This window comes from Centruroides sculpturatus, unplaced genomic scaffold (genome assembly GCF_000671375.1).
Source record: "Centruroides sculpturatus isolate CEXI.00-Female unplaced genomic scaffold, Cexi_2.0 scaffold1362, whole genome shotgun sequence".
Classification (NCBI taxonomy): domain Eukaryota; kingdom Metazoa; phylum Arthropoda; class Arachnida; order Scorpiones; family Buthidae; genus Centruroides; species Centruroides sculpturatus.
In genome coordinates this window covers 107,551-129,175 of record NW_019385529.1, presented here as the reverse complement: position 1 = coordinate 129,175, position 21,625 = coordinate 107,551, and the positions used below count along the sequence as shown (strand labels likewise).

Genomic DNA, 21,625 nt, shown 5'->3' with positions numbered 1-21,625 from the left:
AGTTGGCAAGTGAAGATAATGTGCATTTGCTCATTTGTATAAGAAATTTAATGTTCACAAGTTGTGATGTGTTCGTGGCATGCAAGTTCAACAATAAACAACATCAAATTGAGAGCTCAGATTTACAATAACAGCATGAGTGTTCTAGTACACCAGATTTCCAGTGTTGTGAAACATTTCAGAATTGGATGTCAAATTGTTATGTAGTGAATGGACTGAAGAGTGACTAAACAATGCATATAACTCTAGGATTCTACAGAATTATTAAAAAGATTTCCACAAATGCAACATGTCACTATAAAAAGCTTGAGTTCAAAAGTCTATGTGGCTCATCATCTATGTTTGTTCAACCTTCCTTGAACTTTTGAACCCACTTGCAAGCTATTTAGTGATATGTGTGGGATGCCAGACATATGAAGAGGTCGTACCTATTTTTGTTGGCAACAGTTGAGTGAAAAGTGTTTACTTTTACTATCCTGAAGGGTTGGGATTCTTTTTGTCAGGTCAAGTGGAGGAGGAGAAAGGGGTCGTCGATCAGACGTCAGCAATATCTGAATAAAGAATACCATTAACAATCAAAAACAGAAAATTTATTGGATAACAATCGGACATTCACAATATCCACATTGACTGACTATCGAGATTTTCTAACTGAATACAAGAAAGGGGCCAAGAGAGAGTTTATACATTTGCTCTCATACCTCTTGATTATTCCCACGAGGGTTTGAATGTCCGAGCTGGAGGCACAGAGTTCCAAGAATCGCAACTCAACATCAACTAAGTAAAAATTCCGACAATAGCTCATCAGTAGGGTCCGGCTTCTACTCGTCTGCCGTTAGTGAGAGACTCCCCTTGAAAGGAGGGGGAAGAAGTGGCTTTTATTGCTTTGAGGTGGGAAAATATGTCATGTGAAGTTCTATTGTAGAAGGTAAAGATTATTGGAGCTGGTGTGGAGGCTAAAGGTGTTCCTGTGGAGGCTAAAAGTGACGAATTTGGACTTTAATTGTAAACTTATCTTGCAATACTAGCTTTATGATGTTTATGACGAGAGAATGTTGACATTTTTGGAGGAGGGTTGTTTATTTTCCCAGTGAAATGTTTTTTCTCAAATTCCTTAGACCAATGGTTCCCAATTAGTGGTACTCGTATCCCTAGGGGTACATGAAATTGCACGAAGGGGTACGTGCGGCAATCTAAAATCGGTCGATTTAAAATTTAAATGCATGTACGTGATGAAGCAATAAAAAAAATAATGGGTGGACCATAAAAAATTCGGCAATTTACAACATGATGTCAAATGCACAAATTCATTTATTTGTAACTAAAAATATTCTCGAAATTTCATTAAAAAATGCATTTGTGACAATACCTAAATGAAATTCTTAGGCAAGAAACAAAAATGGTACAATTAACACAATTTGTGTTAATTGTACATTTATCATTATTATCATGTCAGCAAAGCAGCAATAAAATATTTACTACCATTTTGCACAACATACCTCTGCGAGAGCGGATTTTCGGCCATGACAAACATGAAAACTAAACATCATCACCGACTTCAACTCGAAGATGACTTGAGACTGAAGCCGACTAAAAAGCAACCACATTTTACAAAGTTGTGCAAAGAAAATCATGCACATTTGTCACATTAAAATTAAATAACCTTATGTTATTTTCATTATTATTAGAATTGTATTTTAAAGGTAATAAATGTAAAAAAAACTTATTCTATTTATCACTTTCTGTCTATCCACAGCTTCGTCTGCATTATATCAAATTTTCTCATGGGAGTAAGATATTTTCTAGCAGTAAAATATAGCCTATGTCCATCTCCAACATGTAAGCTATCTCTGTGCCAAATTTTATTAAAACCTGTTCAGCAGTTTAGACATGAAAAAGGTGACAGACAGACAGAATTACCTTCGAATTTATAATATTAGGATGGATTAATATGAATTTCTGCTATAAGTGGTATGCAAGTTTGAGCTCTTTCTTGAAGTGGTACACAGGAAAAACTAATTGGGAACTACTGCCTTAGATGAAAGAAGGGGAAATAATTAGGAAAAAATATCCTCAAAAATTCTGGATCTCACATTCACATGACACATTATATTGTGCATATATCCTGTGACCAATATCTCAGTTTTGACTCTCTCCAACCTATGGGTACCAAGAGCTTTTTCTTCCTACCCATTATGGGTTTGGCCATGCTCACAGTGGGAGGTGACAAGATGGCGAGGAATGGAACCCAATATATTCTGAACAGATCATCCACAAAAAATTCCAACCAGATTTGAATTCAGGTCTCCTAGAGTATAGACTGATGCCTTAAATGCCTCAGCCATCTGGCCTCTATTATATTTTCTTAGAAATTAATAGAACAATATTGAATTAACAATTTCCAAATGTTGAATAGTCACTAACATTTGTTTAACAACAATGACAAAAATACAAAGATAATGTATAATAAACATTTTAAAAATACAGATAAAGAAAAAAAACATTGAGTATATTGATTGTTTGATTGTAGATTAATTTGAAATATTAAAATTTTGCAGTATTCAAGAAATATTAAAGAATTTGATTTTATAATTTAAAGGAAAAGAAATTATTTTAAAATAATTTATAATTTTTTAAAGGAAATATTTTCTAACTTTCCTGATTTTTATAAAGGCATATATAAATACAAGCATTGAATAAAATCAAGATTTGATTATTTAATTTGAATGTATATATCAAAATATCAATATTATGTATATATTATTTTTCTAACATTAACATTCATCTAACATGTGTAAATTCCATAAAAAGTTCTATATAAAATCAATAATTACTTTTGTTTATTATTATTATTATTCTTTTTAATTAAAAATGTATTATTATTATTACTTTCTCATAGATTTTGATTTTAATATATTACATAACTTCTACTCCAAGCATTACAATACACAAAACACTACTGAAGAACTCACATCAGTAAAAATAGGATCCAAGTACTTTTGAGTTTTCTGGCTCATCTTCAGGGGATCCCAATTAGTAAACATTGTATATTTGAATTTCCAAAACATACAGAAGCTTGGAACATTTTAAATGTTTCAAGCTTCTGTAAATTCCAAGCTTATAGGCAGAAATATGAAGATTGCCAGCCAGTGCAAATTTCTAGTGTTGTAATAGATAGAATGGCATAACCAAGATATATCTCTAAAGAGAAAGTTAGTATAATTAAAATTTGATAGAAGCTTGAAAGGTTTTCAAATTTGGAGTTCCAAACTATTTTTTATGTGATATTTAGGGATTGGACATTCTTGACAATGAACCAGACAGTTTGAAAGTATTTTTGTTTTGTTATTTTTACTGATGTAAATAAGTTCTCCAATAATGCACTGCTTTATGGATCACAAAATAGTAAGAAATAGTAACAAATATGTTTTTAATAGAAATAAATTTTTTCACCATGAATTAATAAAGAAAGATCTTTTCTTGAGTTAAATTCAAAGAATTTGTTGACTTTTAAACATAAAAAATATATCTAAATTAACAGAAATATATTTTGAATAAAATAAAATTATTGTAACATGTTAATTAATATATAAGAAATAAATTGAAATACATCTTAAATACCTGAACATCTTGGACATCTTGAGATCCAATATTTCCTAATAAAGAATAAATACTATTTTCTCCATAACCTACTGAGCCTCTATAATTAACTGAAATAGTAAATATAAATTTATATTTTCCTTTTATTTTTATTCAAACATAGAATAAAAAATAATATAAAATTACTTTGTAAGACATAAAATCCACATCTTGAGAAAAGTAGACTATATAAATGAAATCCGACCGTAAATGCAGAATGTGGTCCTCCTAAACATAAAGTGTAAGTATATTATTGTATTTATAAGTAATGAATATTCATAATTTTTTAACTTATTTTTACAATAATTTTAAATTAATTATATTTCATTTTAGAATACAAAAAATTATATTAAAATATATTCTATAACAAACACAATTAATAAATGCATTTTAATGTTCTGATGTTATAAACAGCATAAACATTAAAAATAACATTATTTATTACAATCAGACACTAAATAATACTTTTACATTAAAACATAAATTTTCAAATATTACTTTTACGTTCTGTAAATTTTAAATAAAATAAGGAAAATTTCAGTTTCAACTTCAAAATTTAAATTTTCTCATATATAATTTATATATTTAATACATAAATACTTTAATATAAACAATTTACACATTTTAATACTCCATTTAAAAAATTAAATAAACTCATAATTTGACTTTTCCGAATGGAAAAAGTATATTAAAAACTAGCCGGAATTTTTAGGAGGGTTTAAGTTAAATCTTTGATAATATGAGCCAACAATAGAGTTAGGAATAAACAAATCAAATATAATATAATTAAGAGATATATTTATTATGAAAAGATAAATAATATTATTACAAATGAGTCAAATGCTAATTATACAAAAATATTATATCAAAGAAATAAACCTCAAAACGTAAATGATTCTAAAAGGAAATAAGATGAATGACAATCCATTATCTAGTTCCTTTCTAAGAGAGAGTCTACAATAAATTCACATTATCTGTAATATATATACACTTGATGTGGAGTGTTGAAATTCTTCAATTGAGGCACAAGTTTAAATTCTTCTCAAATCTTGTCTTATCTCAGGAATTCCCTAAGTGTGTGCTGCAGTGCCCCAGGGTGACGTAAAGAGTAAACGGGTGTGCAGTGAGGGCTTTGAAGCTAACGGAACTTTCTATCTAGACTAAATCATTCCCGTAGTTTGTAGAACTTTCTAGAAGACTTATATAGCATACTATTGGATATTGTTGAAGTTTTGAGAAAGTTCTAAGTAGGTGGTGCTGCTAGTATAAATATGGCATTACTTTGGCAAACCAGTTCAGTTCCTAAATAACAATCAAAGAGTAAACATCTGAGAAGAAAAGTAAATGGTTTTAAGATGCCCTCTACTGCTACCAGAGGAGCGTCTGCTTTGTTTCAGTGTGTTGCTTTGTATATTCATATAGTTGCAGGAAAATGGAAAAATTTTTATAAAATAGGCAAGTCGACAGTTTAAACGAGAGTGATCAAGCATTGACAAGTGATGGGGTAGCAAAGAAACAGAAATATTGTAAATACGATGATAACTATTTGAATTTTGGCTTTACTTCAGTAGAAGTAAACAATGAAGAGAGACTGCAGTGTGTGCTCTGTTTAAAAGTTCTAGCACCCGAGTGTATGCTCCTAAGTAAACTAAAGCTACATCTCGAGACCAATCACTCTAACATGGTTAAAAAATCTTGCAAATTCTTTAGTAAAAAGTTGCAAGATTTACAAAAGGAAAAAAGTGTGTTTACTAAACAAGTATCAATACTAAGCAACACACTGCTAGCATCTTTTAAGGTCGTATACAGAATGGCAAAGTGCAAAAAACCTTACAGATCGCAGAAGAGCTTATTATACCAGCTGCTCTTGATATAGTTAATATTATGATGGGAGAATCGGTGGGAAGATTAATTACAAAGGTACCTTTGTGAAACAACACTATTACTCAAAGAATCCATCATATAGCTCTGGATTTCAATGTCCAATTAATAGAGAAAATAAAAGGCAGAGAATTTGGTCTGCAACTTGATGAGGCTACTGACAGTAACAAAGATGCACACCTTATTTATTATGTACACTTCCTGGATGATAATATTATCATTGAAGATCTCCTGTTCTGAAAAAGCATCATTGCAAGTTCAAGACTTATTTGAGATGCTTGACAAGTTTATAAGCGAAAATGATTTGGATTGGGAAAAGTGCATTGGTATATGTACTGATGAAGATCGATCAATGTCTGGTCACTATGGAGGATTGCAGGCACTTATTCTCAGAAAAGCACTGCATGCTATGTGGACCCATTGTATCATCCATAGAGAAGCACTTGCATCAAAGTTGATGAGCTCTCAATTGAATTTGGTATTAGAATGTGTCGTAGATGTAGTAAACTATATAAANGTACGGGAACTTCTTAATTTCACTTCGGTTCATGACTTTGGTTTTATTCAAGTTCAGTTCCACACGACCGGATATATGTCACTCTAATCTAAGTTAGACTTGGAAATTTTTTTGTTCAACAATAAATATGAATTGTTCTTCATGGAAAAAATAAGACATCCTTTGAAAATAAGACCTAGTGCATCTTTGATAGCAAAAATTAATATAAGACACTGTCTTATTTTCCGGGAAACACGGTATCTGTTCTGATTTCCCCCTTCTTTGCAAGTTATAGATAAATCCAAAAAATTAACATTGCTTCCACTTTCTTGCTCCAGCTTCAGAGTTAATCCATATGGGTTGTCGTTGATCAGATCTATAAACATAGACTCTATGGTACTTGCTGCCTTTGCCAAGCAACAGAATATCAAGGTGTTTTGGGATCGGGCGTCGATCATCAAGGCTACAAGATCCAGGCAGGCCATGAAACATCTGGAAAAAGTAGAAATTCACAGGTGCAGTTGCACACAAACTGCATTAATCATCGGGATGCTGACGGATTGTCATCAGCATGGAAATCCTTCTATGATGAGTTGATGTAGTTTATGTAAGCGGGAAGATTAATTAAAATAATTTTTTACTGAATGTATATATTTTATTTTATTTCTTTATTTTGTTTTAATTATCTTGTATAATTTTTGCAATTATTTAAGCTTGGTAAATGTTAACATATATTTATGTATCCGCTTTTTGAATTTTTGTTTTACGTAATTTTGAATTGTTCATTCGATTCAGAATGATAACTGAGGATGATCGTTTAAAGTGTTCGAAAGTGTTTTTAAGATATTAAAAAGCGATTTGCTGGATTGTTTAAAGGTTTTGATTTTTATTAATAAAAACAAAACAATACATGATATAAAATTAAAAAATGTAATTACAAATAAGATTTTTTTGACAAAACTATAGAAAAAAGTTACAAACATACTTGAAAACAGTAAAACGACCTACTAACCAAATAGATAAACCAACTTCTCACCATAGTATGAATCTAATGCCAACTATCAGCAACCTGACACATTAACTCTACTTGAGAGCATAGCTCAAGTACCAAGGATCAAGATATCTATCAACTCTGGTAATAGCAAACAAACAGATAGTAATTATTTAGCCTTAATAGCCTTGATAAAGGAGTCAAAATAATTTGGCAGGAGGTAGTCAGACTGGAATCTTTTCTTAAATATAATAATTGTAAAAAATTTAATAAATCAAACTGAGTTGGATATATTTGTGTAAAAGGTCTTTAGGGGTACGAATAAAAGAGCATAAGCTGGATGTACTACACAATAAATGCACAACAGCACTTTTGACTTATGCAACAGATCCTGATATCACAGCCGAGTTTGACAGAGTGCATATAATTCTCACCACCCCGCATCAAGATCACCTCAGAGTATTAGAAGCAATAGAAATATATAAAGCCATATGTGAATCCACAAGCATTAATTTTAAGGAAGAAATGTCACTTTCTATGGCATGGCAGGTCCTAATGGACGATAATATTTAAATTAATTTTATTTATTGTATTTTATTCATGTTTATAATCTTTTGAATTATAAACGGTTAGCATTTCAAATCCCTTGGAAGCTCATGATGTTTGAATAAATTTGGAATGTGTGCACATTAGGAATACAAATTCGAATGCCTCTCTAAAGAACTTCAAAAGTTTAAAAAACCAGCTTGCAACAGTTTGGAGAGAATGCCTGAAGAAGAACTCATAAGCAGCCCATGTTGAAAGCATTTGCACTTGAGAAACAATGTTTTACTCCAGTTAATTGGTTTCAAGTAAGAGGTTTTATAATGAAATCAAAGTTAGTAAGTTATTGGAATGAACTTGTTTATTTACAAAAGAATTTATAGCACTTGGTTTAATATTTACACAAGATTATTTAAATTTCTGAAAGTTTAAATGGTGAACAACATTCATTGAAAGTGAGATTGTATTTACTATATTTAGCAATAGATACAGTAATATTAAATAGCATAGCTTTTTAAATTAATTAATTAATTAATTTTCAATATTTATCTCATTATTACAGTATATATGTTCAATATGTTGCATTTATAGATGATAAGTAAATTAGCTATTCTTAAGAATGTTGAAATTTTATAATTATTATTTAACCATGTATTATTTATCTAAAACTACTATAATAAATTTTAGATATATGTATTTCATTATGTTTATTTTATATGCAATAGTTCAGTTATTATTTTGAGCAGATTATGCCATGAAGTTAAGGAAGTTTTGAAGTTGAGAGCAGAAAATTACATCTATTATCATAAAAAAAGTTTATCAAACCTTTTGTAATGATAATAGTCATGAAGACTGAAACCATCAAATTAAAAATTATAAGTTAAAATTTTTTATTCAATCACTACTTTTGAATCTAATGTGGGGGCTGGGAGGATGTTAAAATCGAGATCCAACCTTTTTGGGAAGGGTTTCTGCAACCAAGTGTGTATTATTGGACACATCTTCACTTTAGATTTCTAGATAAGATTGAAATACATAAGGCATGACAATAATAGTAAACTCTGTAATCCAGGAATAAGCCTCTCAAGAGGATGAATGTAAAATCAACTACACCAACATAGAAGTAAAAAAGGAAGATTTATTGCAAAACCAAAATGTAACATTATAGCTACATTTGGATAAACAAAGCCTATTTTCAGAATTTAGTCTGTTTAAATACTGTTAAATCTATGGGATGCCTAACCAGGAAGGATAACCTAAAATTTGTGCCTCACAACATACCAGGAAAAGAGTTGCTGCTTGTCTTTTCTTCGGTTCCTTTGTTTCTTACTCTTGCACCTTTTTCTTTTCTCTTCATGTCTGTCTCTTCTGGAGTTGACTCTCTTCTCACCAGTGACAATGTCCTACACGTTTTGAGCTTTCTTGCTGAAATTTTTCCAGCATATAGACGCACCATTCCACATGAGTTTCTTTCTGCTATACAATCAGAGAATGAGGCAAACATCAAGACACAGTCTTCCTGATGTGAACATGAATGCACAAGATATTCACTGCTACCAATCCAATACCCAAGTTGTGCTCAATATCCTTATGGGTTATATGGGGAAGTTTTCTCTAAGCAGTTTCTCAACATGAACTACATTTTCCAAAGTCACTGCAGTTGCAGGTCAACTGCTTTTCTCTCATCTTTAAGGCTATTTCTGCCATGTCTAAATTCTCCAAACCACCAGCATACTTGCATTCTAGATAGACAAGAATCAGAAAATGCTGCTTGCAAATGGTGGTGGCACTGGGAGTCCAACAAACCATATTTAAAGTGATAAAACATCATTGCTTGGAAATGTTCCCTCTTCAGCTCCATTTTCAACATCTAGATTTGGTGGCACTTCTTGTGTATGAGAAATTTCAAGGACGCAGGTATACTATTGAATTTATGCTCAGAAAATGTTTGGAAGTAAAATATTGCAAACCGTTTTTTTCTGCATTCAGTGGTTTTCACATATCTGGAAACTTTCAGAGTAGCCTTTGTATTTTTTAAAAACAGCTTTCTAGCATCAACACTTCTTTATAAAGAACAACACAATGTTTCTTCACAAAGTTTTCACAAAAGTAAAAAATAAAATAATTTAAGCTAAAATTTTTGTTTACGAATTCTAAATTTCCTTAAATGTATTTCTAAAACTATTTTAATTTTTGAAATTATATCAAAATATAAATGATATACAAATATACTAAAAGATATAAATACTTTGAAAGCAAAATTTTTGCAGTTAAATTATCATTATAGAAATGTTTTAATATATTAAATTATTATTAATAAAATATTATAGAAACATTTACCATGAATCCAAACAATTAATGGAAAAGGTTCACTGGATTCTACAATTGGCTTGATAAATATAGCTTCATAATCCAAACCAGCTTGATATAAAAAACCATATATAAAATACATTTTTATTATAGAATATAATAAAGAGCAGTTTAAATACAGTAAAAATATTGTTTTAACATAATTAATATAAAACTTTTTAAAAATAAATTAAATTTTGCCTAATTCATTATAATGAATATATATTGTCTATTTATAATCTATTTATTTAAGTTGATTTGGCTGCAATTTGAAAAAATTGTAGACCCATAAATTCACACTGTTGTCCATTTGTCTGTGTTTCCTTACTCTAAAGAATGGAGTTAAATAGGTAAATTCCAAGATCATATATGGAAACCTTGAGGCAGAGGATCCCAATTAGCTATATACGACTTCCAATGCAAACCAGAAGTTCATCTTATTTCAATTCAAAACTTCCCCTGAAAGCAATTAATAGATGACTGATACAACTTTATTGTTAAAGGAAAAGATTGATGTACAGGGGCAAGCCAATACTAATTTGAGGTGAAAAGCATATATTTTAAACTAGTTTAAGTAACGCTGTACCAATGTTTACTCAGAGCAAGGCTGCTTGCACCTTCATTTTCTAGATTATGAGGGAAAAAAGAGTTCTCAACAATATATTTGATTTCTATTGTATCATTTAAAGTACAAATATAAGGTCAGAATAAGCCATTAATTAATTGCTATGCCAATGTCTCATAAAATTCTGTCTATCACTATGGGCCTTGGACTTAAAGATTGACTAGTAGCAATGTTTATTGTAACTCTTTAAAAATACTATGTAAGTTTTTTTTTTCACTCGACTCAATGCAACATAGGTAAGACCAATAGCTCTCTCTTTTTTACCTATATCTATTTTGATTTTTGGAAGAGTTAATCCCTGTGATTTATGTATAGTCATCAAGTATGCTAAGGTAAGGGGAAACTGTCTACAAGATCACAATATACTGTCATTGTTTGAAGAGTATTTTATGGGGATTATTGAAAACAGATTACCATAGATGAAAGGTCCCTGATATCTATCAAATTCCACTAAAATAAACAGAGGAAGAGCTGGAGGGCGAGCATTAGGAGCATATATAATGTAGTGTATAGTAAAATAACCACTTCACACCTAAGCGATAATTCCAGCAAACAAACACTAAAAGGTTTAATGTTCAAATGTTTTCGGCCATCTTTCAGAGGCCTTCGTCAGGAAAAATTGCATAGAACAGAAAAAACAGCTCTATCTAACAGATTTTCGAATATAGCTGTGAAATATATTTGAAAATCTGTTAGATAGAGCTGTTTTTCTGTTCTATGCAATTTTTCCTGACGAAGGCCTCTGAAAGATGGCCGAAAACATTTGAACATTAAACCTTTTAGTGTTTGTTTGCTGGAATTATTGCTTTGGTGTGAAGTGGTTGTTTTAGTATATATTTCCAGTTCCTTTGTCAGTTTTTTGTCTGTAGCGTATAGTTCCTAGTGAACAATTGACGAGACCTTCTTGAACCCATAAGTTGACTCTCAGCATGATTCTGGCATTAACTGAGATTCAAAGAACTGAGTCATTTTTGGACGAAGACAAGGCAATATCTGGAGTGTTTTCAGATGCTATCAGGTCAGTGCATAAGTTCATGCGTATTTTTATCTACAAAAAAAAGCAACAAAAAATTTTAATTAAATTTTATTTCAATCTATAATGTATTCACCATTATTTTGTACAATTTCTTGCCATCTTGATGGTAGCTTTTTAATCCCATCTTTGTAAAATGATTTAGGTTTTGAATCAAAATATTCAGAAATAGCCCTTTTTACATTGTTCTCATCCTCAAAAGTTTTTCCTTTTAAAAAATTCTGCAAACTCCGAAAAAGATGATAATCACTGGGAGCAATATCTGGCAAATATGGTGGATGAGGTAAAATTTCCCAGTTGAAGCTTTTGAGTTGAGCAGTTGATGTTGTTGTCAGTTAGCTATTGACAGTTCATGTGGTATCCATTTTCCTAGCTTTGAAACTTTTCCGATTTGATGTAGATGTCTATGAACAGTTCCATGGGATGAATTTAAACATTCTGCAATTTCATCAACTGTTAAAGATGGTTCTGCTTCAACTAGTGCAGAGAGAGCATCATCATCAAAGTCAACGGGTCTTCCAGTCCGAGCCTTATCCTCCACACTAAAATCATTATTTCTAAATCTTTCAAANATAATATGAGCCAACAATAGAGTTAGGAATAAACAAATCAAATATAATATAATTAAGAGATATATTTATTATGAAAAGATAAATAATATTATTACAAATGAGTCAAATGCTAATTATACAAAAATATTATATCAAAGAAATAAACCTCAAAACGTAAATGATTCTAAAAGGAAATAAGATGAATGACAATCCATTATCTAGTTCCTTTCTAAGAGAGAGTCTACAATAAATTCACATTATCTGTAATATATATACACTTGATGTGGAGTGTTGAAATTCTTCAATTGAGGCACAAGTTTAAATTCTTCTCAAATCTTGTCTTATCTCAGGAATTCCCTAAGTGTGTGCTGCAGTGCCCCAGGGTGACGTAAAGAGTAAACGGGTGTGCAGTGAGGGCTTTGAAGCTAACGGAACTTTCTATCTAGACTAAATCATTCCCGTAGTTTGTAGAACTTTCTAGAAGACTTATATAGCATACTATTGGATATTGTTGAAGTTTTGAGAAAGTTCTAAGTAGGTGGTGCTGCTAGTATAAATATGGCATTACTTTGGCAAACCAGTTCAGTTCCTAAATAACAATCAAAGAGTAAACATCTGAGAAGAAAAGTAAATGGTTTTAAGATGCCCTCTACTGCTACCAGAGGAGCGTCTGCTTTGTTTCAGTGTGTTGCTTTGTATATTCATATAGTTGCAGGAAAATGGAAAAATTTTTATAAAATAGGCAAGTCGACAGTTTAAACGAGAGTGATCAAGCATTGACAAGTGATGGGGTAGCAAAGAAACAGAAATATTGTAAATACGATGATAACTATTTGAATTTTGGCTTTACTTCAGTAGAAGTAAACAATGAAGAGAGACTGCAGTGTGTGCTCTGTTTAAAAGTTCTAGCACCCGAGTGTATGCTCCTAAGTAAACTAAAGCTACATCTCGAGACCAATCACTCTAACATGGTTAAAAAATCTTGCAAATTCTTTAGTAAAAAGTTGCAAGATTTACAAAAGGAAAAAAGTGTGTTTACTAAACAAGTATCAATACTAAGCAACACACTGCTAGCATCTTTTAAGGTCGTATACAGAATGGCAAAGTGCAAAAAACCTTACAGATCGCAGAAGAGCTTATTATACCAGCTGCTCTTGATATAGTTAATATTATGATGGGAGAATCGGTGGGAAGATTAATTACAAAGGTACCTTTGTGAAACAACACTATTACTCAAAGAATCCATCATATAGCTCTGGATTTCAATGTCCAATTAATAGAGAAAATAAAAGGCAGAGAATTTGGTCTGCAACTTGATGAGGCTACTGACAGTAACAAAGATGCACACCTTATTTATTATGTACACTTCCTGGATGATAATATTATCATTGAAGATCTCCTGTTCTGAAAAAGCATCATTGCAAGTTCAAGACTTATTTGAGATGCTTGACAAGTTTATAAGCGAAAATGATTTGGATTGGGAAAAGTGCATTGGTATATGTACTGATGAAGATCGATCAATGTCTGGTCACTATGGAGGATTGCAGGCACTTATTCTCAGAAAAGCACTGCATGCTATGTGGACCCATTGTATCATCCATAGAGAAGCACTTGCATCAAAGTTGATGAGCTCTCAATTGAATTTGGTATTAGAATGTGTCGTAGATGTAGTAAACTATATAAAAACTAGGCCACTGAAAAACAGACTTTTCAAAAAGCTATGCATGGACATGGGAGCTGAACACACATCACTGCTACACTACTGCAGTTCATGATGGCTTTTATGTGGCAACGTCTTATCCCATGCATTTGAGCTACATCAAGAAATTCACACTTTTTTACAAGAGGAAGGTCATGAAAACTCCAGGTACTTTGCCGAGCCTGATTTTTTGCTGAAACTAGCATATTTGTGCAATATATTTGACAAGCTGAAATCCTTCAATCTGTCTCTGCAAGGCAATAACAGGACCAAGGACTTTCTCAACCAATCGCAAGCTGTCATCTTACTGGAAGACCCAACCCCATCTGTGTTAAGAAAAACAAAGAAAATAATCACTCTCCCAAGAGTTACTTCTGTTATTTCGGGACGCCTGGATCCCCCATCCAACGTCACTTGCCCCAGACTTTTCTTTGAAACAAAAGCGCACAAAGAGAGCTGGCTACTTCCTTCCTCCTCCTAAGTAGTGTCCTCATCTGTCACGGCTAAAGAAAGGTTATGTGCTACACTGGCCGTCTTGAATCCAGACACCTACACATTTTATAAAATGGATATTGTTGCATTGTACCCTTCGGTACCGCACTTTGAGGTGGTGATGCTTGCCAATACCTTGCTTATCAAAGAGGGCTACACAGCAAGTTTTAGAAGTTTGTGAAGCATTGCTCTTCATTATGGAGCACAATTACTTCCGCTTCAATGGAAAAATTTACCTGCAGAAGCAAGAGGTGCCAATGGGCTCACTGCTGTCAGCTGTATTGGCAGGACTTATGCAGCACCTTGAACACAGCGTTTTTAAATTCCCTCTCACCATAGCTTACCCCTTAATTTATTTAAGATATGTAGATGATATTCTTCTGGCGTGCAGAATACAGAAGACTCCTTCCAGATATTAGAACATCTCTTATCAAAGATGTATTCGTCTATACACTTCGCTTGGGAGAAGGAAGTTGGGAGAAAAATCGCTTTCTTGGACAAATCCTAGGAAGGCTTGGAGTTTTCCATTTATCACAAGTTTGGCAATATCCCATCCATAATGTACCTCAGTACCTCAGTACCTGCCACAGCCTGTCAACCACAGCAATATGTTAATGCGGCCATAGCTTCCTTGATCAGACGGGCATCCTTACTACCATCGACACAACATCTTATCAATACTGAACTGGAGGCTGTCCGCACAACAATATATGTGGCTGGATTTAGTTCTTCCAAATACATCCATGTCAAAAACAGCATTGTACAGTCTCTCTTCCCTGCCACCACATTGCGCAGACCAAAGGATTGGACAATGCTCCCCCTCTGTAGAGTCTATGTTTTTATTCACCGAGTGCTTATGTTCAACAATTCTTTTTTTTAAGTTTCTCATGGTTGCTCCTATGTATACCAGATTAGAGTTAAATCTACGATCTTTTGACAGTATAGAGTATACTCCTGCCATCGTGTTGCATTCGTAACTGCCTTTATCGTTCCTTAAGACCTGTATATGGTGGGATTACGCTTGTAAACTATCTGTGTATTCTTATTTCTGGTAACTTTCTTAACCATTCCTTTGAGGAATGGTATGTAATTGAGCATGACTCTTTCTTTATCTGATTCCCTCTGAGATGGGTGGCGCCTCTGGCAATTTGCAATGAGAGCATCCATTCTTTCTCTACAGTACCCTTGCTGTATCACTATGTTTTGGATATATTCCAATTCTTTGTAAGTGTCGCAGATGCTGGTGCAATGCGTGTGCGCCCTCCTTATCCATGAACGAAAAACCGCCATTTTTATATGCTCAGGGTCTGCGGAGTTCTTAGGAATGACGATAGGAAGATAAGTGGGTTTCCGGTATATACTGTGTTTCCCCGAAAATAAGACATCCTCTGAAAATAAGACTTAGCAGAGGTTTTGCTGAATTGCTAAATATAAGGCATCCCCGAAAGTAAGACCTAAAAAAGTTTTTTTTTAGTTGTAACGGTCATTGACAGATGGTTGAAAGTGGCCGTTGGCTTTTTGAAAGTACAGCCACTGATTGGTCAGCAGACAATCATGCCACACAACATGATTTGCATAAGACTATGGCTTGGAAATCACAGATTTGCATAACTTTACGGCTAGTGATCGTTAATTGGTCGGCCAGAAATCACGCCACATCACATTTGCATAGTGATACAATTCAGTAAGCACTAATTGGTCATCGAGCCCGATGTTGACGCTATGAAAAGGTTAAGTTGAAGCGAGAGTGGGAAGTCCACTCTAGTACGGGAACTTCTTAATTTCACTTCGGTTCATGACTTTGGTTTTATTCAAGTTCAGTTCCACACGACCGGATATATGTCACTCTAATCTAAGTTAGACTTGGAAATTTTTTTGTTCAACAATAAATATGAATTGTTCTTCATGGAAAAAATAAGACATCCTTTGAAAATAAGACCTAGTGCATCTTTGATAGCAAAAATTAATATAAGACACTGTCTTATTTTCCGGGAAACACGGTATCTGTTCTGATTTCCCCCTTCTTTGCAAGTTATAGATAAATCCAAAAAATTAACATTGCTTCCACTTTCTTGCTCCAGCTTCAGAGTTAATCCATATGGGTTGTCGTTGATCAGATCTATAAACATAGACTCTATGGTACTTGCTGCCTTTGCCAAGCAGCAGAATATCAAGGTGTTTTGGGATCGGGCGTCGATCATCAAGGCTACAAGATCCAGGCAGGCCATGAAACATCTGGAAAAAGTAGAAATTCACAGGTGCAGTTGCACACAAACTGCATTAATCATCGGGATGCTGACGGATTGTCATCAGCATGGAAATCCTTCTATGATGAGTTGATGTAGTTTATGTAAGCGGGAAGATTAATTAAAATAATTTTTTACTGAATGTATATATTTTATTTTATTTCTTTATTTTGTTTTAATTATCTTGTATAATTTTTGCAATTATTTAAGCTTGGTAAATGTTAACATATATTTATGTATCCGCTTTTTGAATTTTTGTTTTACGTAATTTTGAATTGTTCATTCGATTCAGAATGATAACTGAGGATGATCGTTTAAAGTGTTCGAAAGTGTTTTTAAGATATTAAAAAGCGATTTGCTGGATTGTTTAAAGGTTTTGATTTTTATTAATAAAAACAAAACAATACATGATATAAAATTAAAAAATGTAATTACAAATAAGATTTTTTTGACAAAACTATAGAAAAAAGTTACAAACATACTTGAAAACAGTAAAACGACCTACTAACCAAATAGATAAACCAACTTCTCACCATAGTATGAATCTAATGCCAACTATCAGCAACCTGACACATTAACTCTACTTGAGAGCATAGCTCAAGTACCAAGGATCAAGATATCTATCAACTCTGGTAATAGCAAACAAACAGATAGTAATTATTTAGCCTTAATAGCCTTGATAAAGGAGTCAAAATAATTTGGCAGGAGGTAGTCAGACTGGAATCTTTTCTTAAATATAATAATTGTAAAAAATTTAATAAATCAAACTGAGTTGGATATATTTGTGTAAAAGGTCTTTAGGGGTACGAATAAAAGAGCATAAGCTGGATGTACTACACAATAAATGCACAACAGCACTTTTGACTTATGCAACAGATCCTGATATCACAGCCGAGTTTGACAGAGTGCATATAATTCTCACCACCCCGCATCAAGATCACCTCAGAGTATTAGAAGCAATAGAAATATATAAAGCCATATGTGAATCCACAAGCATTAATTTTAAGGAAGAAATGTCACTTTCTATGGCATGGCAGGTCCTAATGGACGATAATATTTAAATTAATTTTATTTATTGTATTTTATTCATGTTTATAATCTTTTGAATTATAAACGGTTAGCATTTCAAATCCCTTGGAAGCTCATGATGTTTGAATAAATTTGGAATGTGTGCACATTAGGAATACAAATTCGAATGCCTCTCTAAAGAACTTCAAAAGTTTAAAAAACCAGCTTGCAACAGTTTGGAGAGAATGCCTGAAGAAGAACTCATAAGCAGCCCATGTTGAAAGCATTTGCACTTGAGAAACAATGTTTTACTCCAGTTAATTGGTTTCAAGTAAGAGGTTTTATAATGAAATCAAAGTTAGTAAGTTATTGGAATGAACTTGTTTATTTACAAAAGAATTTATAGCACTTGGTTTAATATTTACACAAGATTATTTAAATTTCTGAAAGTTTAAATGGTGAACAACATTCATTGAAAGTGAGATTGTATTTACTATATTTAGCAATAGATACAGTAATATTAAATAGCATAGCTTTTTAAATTAATTAATTAATTAATTTTCAATATTTATCTCATTATTACAGTATATATGTTCAATATGTTGCATTTATAGATGATAAGTAAATTAGCTATTCTTAAGAATGTTGAAATTTTATAATTATTATTTAACCATGTATTATTTATCTAAAACTACTATAATAAATTTTAGATATATGTATTTCATTATGTTTATTTTATATGCAATAGTTCAGTTATTATTTTGAGCAGATTATGCCATGAAGTTAAGGAAGTTTTGAAGTTGAGAGCAGAAAATTACATCTATTATCATAAAAAAAGTTTATCAAACCTTTTGTAATGATAATAGTCATGAAGACTGAAACCATCAAATTAAAAATTATAAGTTAAAATTTTTTATTCAATCACTACTTTTGAATCTAATGTGGGGGCTGGGAGGATGTTAAAATCGAGATCCAACCTTTTTGGGAAGGGTTTCTGCAACCAAGTGTGTATTATTGGACACATCTTCACTTTAGATTTCTAGATAAGATTGAAATACATAAGGCATGACAATAATAGTAAACTCTGTAATCCAGGAATAAGCCTCTCAAGAGGATGAATGTAAAATCAACTACACCAACATAGAAGTAAAAAAGGAAGATTTATTGCAAAACCAAAATGTAACATTATAGCTATATTTGGATAAACAAAGCCTATTTTCAGAATTTAGTCTGTTTAAATACTGTTAAATCTATGGGATGCCTAACCAGGAAGGATAACCTAAAATTTGTGCCTCACAACATACCAGGAAAAGAGTTGCTGCTTGTCTTTTCTTCGGTTCCTTTGTTTCTTACTCTTGCACCTTTTTCTTTTCTCTTCATGTCTGTCTCTTCTGGAGTTGACTCTCTTCTCACCAGTGACAATGTCCTACACGTTTTGAGCTTTCTTGCTGAAATTTTTCCAGCATATAGACGCACCATTCCACATGAGTTTCTTTCTGCTATACAATCAGAGAATGAGGCAAACATCAAGACACAGTCTTCCTGATGTGAACATGAATGCACAAGATATTCACTGCTACCAATCCAATACCCAAGTTGTGCTCAATATCCTTATGGGTTATATGGGGAAGTTTTCTCTAAGCAGTTTCTCAACATGAACTACATTTTCCAAAGTCACTGCAGTTGCAGGTCAACTGCTTTTCTCTCATCTTTAAGGCTATTTCTGCCATGTCTAAATTCTCCAAACCACCAGCATACTTGCATTCTAGATAGACAAGAATCAGAAAATGCTGCTTGCAAATGGTGGTGGCACTGGGAGTCCAACAAACCATATTTAAAGTGATAAAACATCATTGCTTGGAAATGTTCCCTCTTCAGCTCCATTTTCAACATCTAGATTTGGTGGCACTTCTTGTGTATGAGAAATTTCAAGGACGCAGGTATACTATTGAATTTATGCTCAGAAAATGTTTGGAAGTAAAATATTGCAAACCGTTTTTTTCTGCATTCAGTGGTTTTCACATATCTGGAAACTTTCAGAGTAGCCTTTGTATTTTTTAAAAACAGCTTTCTAGCATCAACACTTCTTTATAAAGAACAACACAATGTTTCTTCACAAAGTTTTCACAAAAGTAAAAAATAAAATAATTTAAGCTAAAATTTTTGTTTACGAATTCTAAATTTCCTTAAATGTATTTCTAAAACTATTTTAATTTTTGAAATTATATCAAAATATAAATGATATACAAATATACTAAAAGATATAAATACTTTGAAAGCAAAATTTTTGCAGTTAAATTATCATTATAGAAATGTTTTAATATATTAAATTATTATTAATAAAATATTATAGAAACATTTACCATGAATCCAAACAATTAATGGAAAAGGTTCACTGGATTCTACAATTGGCTTGATAAATATAGCTTCATAATCCAAACCAGCTTGATATAAAAAACCATATATAAAATACATTTTTATTATAGAATATAATAAAGAGCAGTTTAAATACAGTAAAAATATTGTTTTAACATAATTAATATAAAACTTTTTAAAAATAAATTAAATTTTGCCTAATTCATTATAATGAATATATATTGTCTATTTATAATCTATTTATTTAAGTTGATTTGGCTGCAATTTGAAAAAATTGTAGACCCATAAATTCACACTGTTGTCCATTTGTCTGTGTTTCCTTACTCTAAAGAATGGAGTTAAATAGGTAAATTCCAAGATCATATATGGAAACCTTGAGGCAGAGGATCCCAATTAGCTATATACGACTTCCAATGCAAACCAGAAGTTCATCTTATTTCAATTCAAAACTTCCCCTGAAAGCAATTAATAGATGACTGATACAACTTTATTGTTAAAGGAAAAGATTGATGTACAGGGGCAAGCCAATACTAATTTGAGGTGAAAAGCATATATTTTAAACTAGTTTAAGTAACGCTGTACCAATGTTTACTCAGAGCAAGGCTGCTTGCACCTTCATTTTCTAGATTATGAGGGAAAAAAGAGTTCTCAACAATATATTTGATTTCTATTGTATCATTTAAAGTACAAATATAAGGTCAGAATAAGCCATTAATTAATTGCTATGCCAATGTCTCATAAAATTCTGTCTATCACTATGGGCCTTGGACTTAAAGATTGACTAGTAGCAATGTTTATTGTAACTCTTTAAAAATACTATGTAAGTTTTTTTTTTCACTCGACTCAATGCAACATAGGTAAGACCAATAGCTCTCTCTTTTTTACCTATATCTATTTTGATTTTTGGAAGAGTTAATCCCTGTGATTTATGTATAGTCATCAAGTATGCTAAGGTAAGGGGAAACTGTCTACAAGATCACAATATACTGTCATTGTTTGAAGAGTATTTTATGGGGATTATTGAAAACAGATTACCATAGATGAAAGGTCCCTGATATCTATCAAATTCCACTAAAATAAACAGAGGAAGAGCTGGAGGGCGAGCATTAGGAGCATATATAATGTAGTGTATAGTAAAATAACCACTTCACACCTAAGCGATAATTCCAGCAAACAAACACTAAAAGGTTTAATGTTCAAATGTTTTTGGCCATCTTTCAGAGGCCTTCGTCAGGAAAAATTGCATAGAACAGAAAAAACAGCTCTATCTAACAGATTTTCGAATATAGCTGTGAAATATATTTGAAAATCTGTTAGATAGAGCTGTTTTTCTGTTCTATGCAATTTTTCCTGACGAAGGCCTCTGAAAGATGGCCGAAAACATTTGAACATTAAACCTTTTAGTGTTTGTTTGCTGGAATTATCGCTTAGGTGTGAAGTGGTTATTTTACTATACACTACATTATATATGCTCCTAATGCTCGCCCTCCAGCTCTTCCTCTGTTTATTTTAGTGGAATTTGATAGATATCAGGGACCTTTCATCTATGGTAATCTGTTTTCAATAATCCCCATAAAATACTCTTCAAACAATGACAGTATATTGTGATCTTGTAGACAGTTTCCCCTTACCTTAGCATACTTGATGACTATACATAAATCACAGGGATTAACTCTTCCAAAAATCAAAATAGATA

General features: G+C 32.2%; 1 protein-coding gene across 1 annotated transcript in view; it reads right to left on the bottom strand.

Annotated features, from left to right (window-relative positions):
* The window catches only part of LOC111639859 (acylamino-acid-releasing enzyme-like), a 119,269-nt gene that overhangs the window by 1,423 nt on the left and 96,221 nt on the right, over positions 1 to 21,625 (bottom strand). Inside the window, exons 14-16 of the mRNA XM_023385807.1 lie at positions 9,891 to 9,971; positions 3,787 to 3,867; positions 3,622 to 3,710 (exon numbers count right to left, since the gene is read on the bottom strand). Of these exons, the coding sequence (XP_023241575.1) occupies positions 3,622 to 3,710; positions 3,787 to 3,867; positions 9,891 to 9,971 (251 nt within the window). The remainder of the gene's footprint in view (positions 1 to 3,621; positions 3,711 to 3,786; positions 3,868 to 9,890; positions 9,972 to 21,625) is intronic.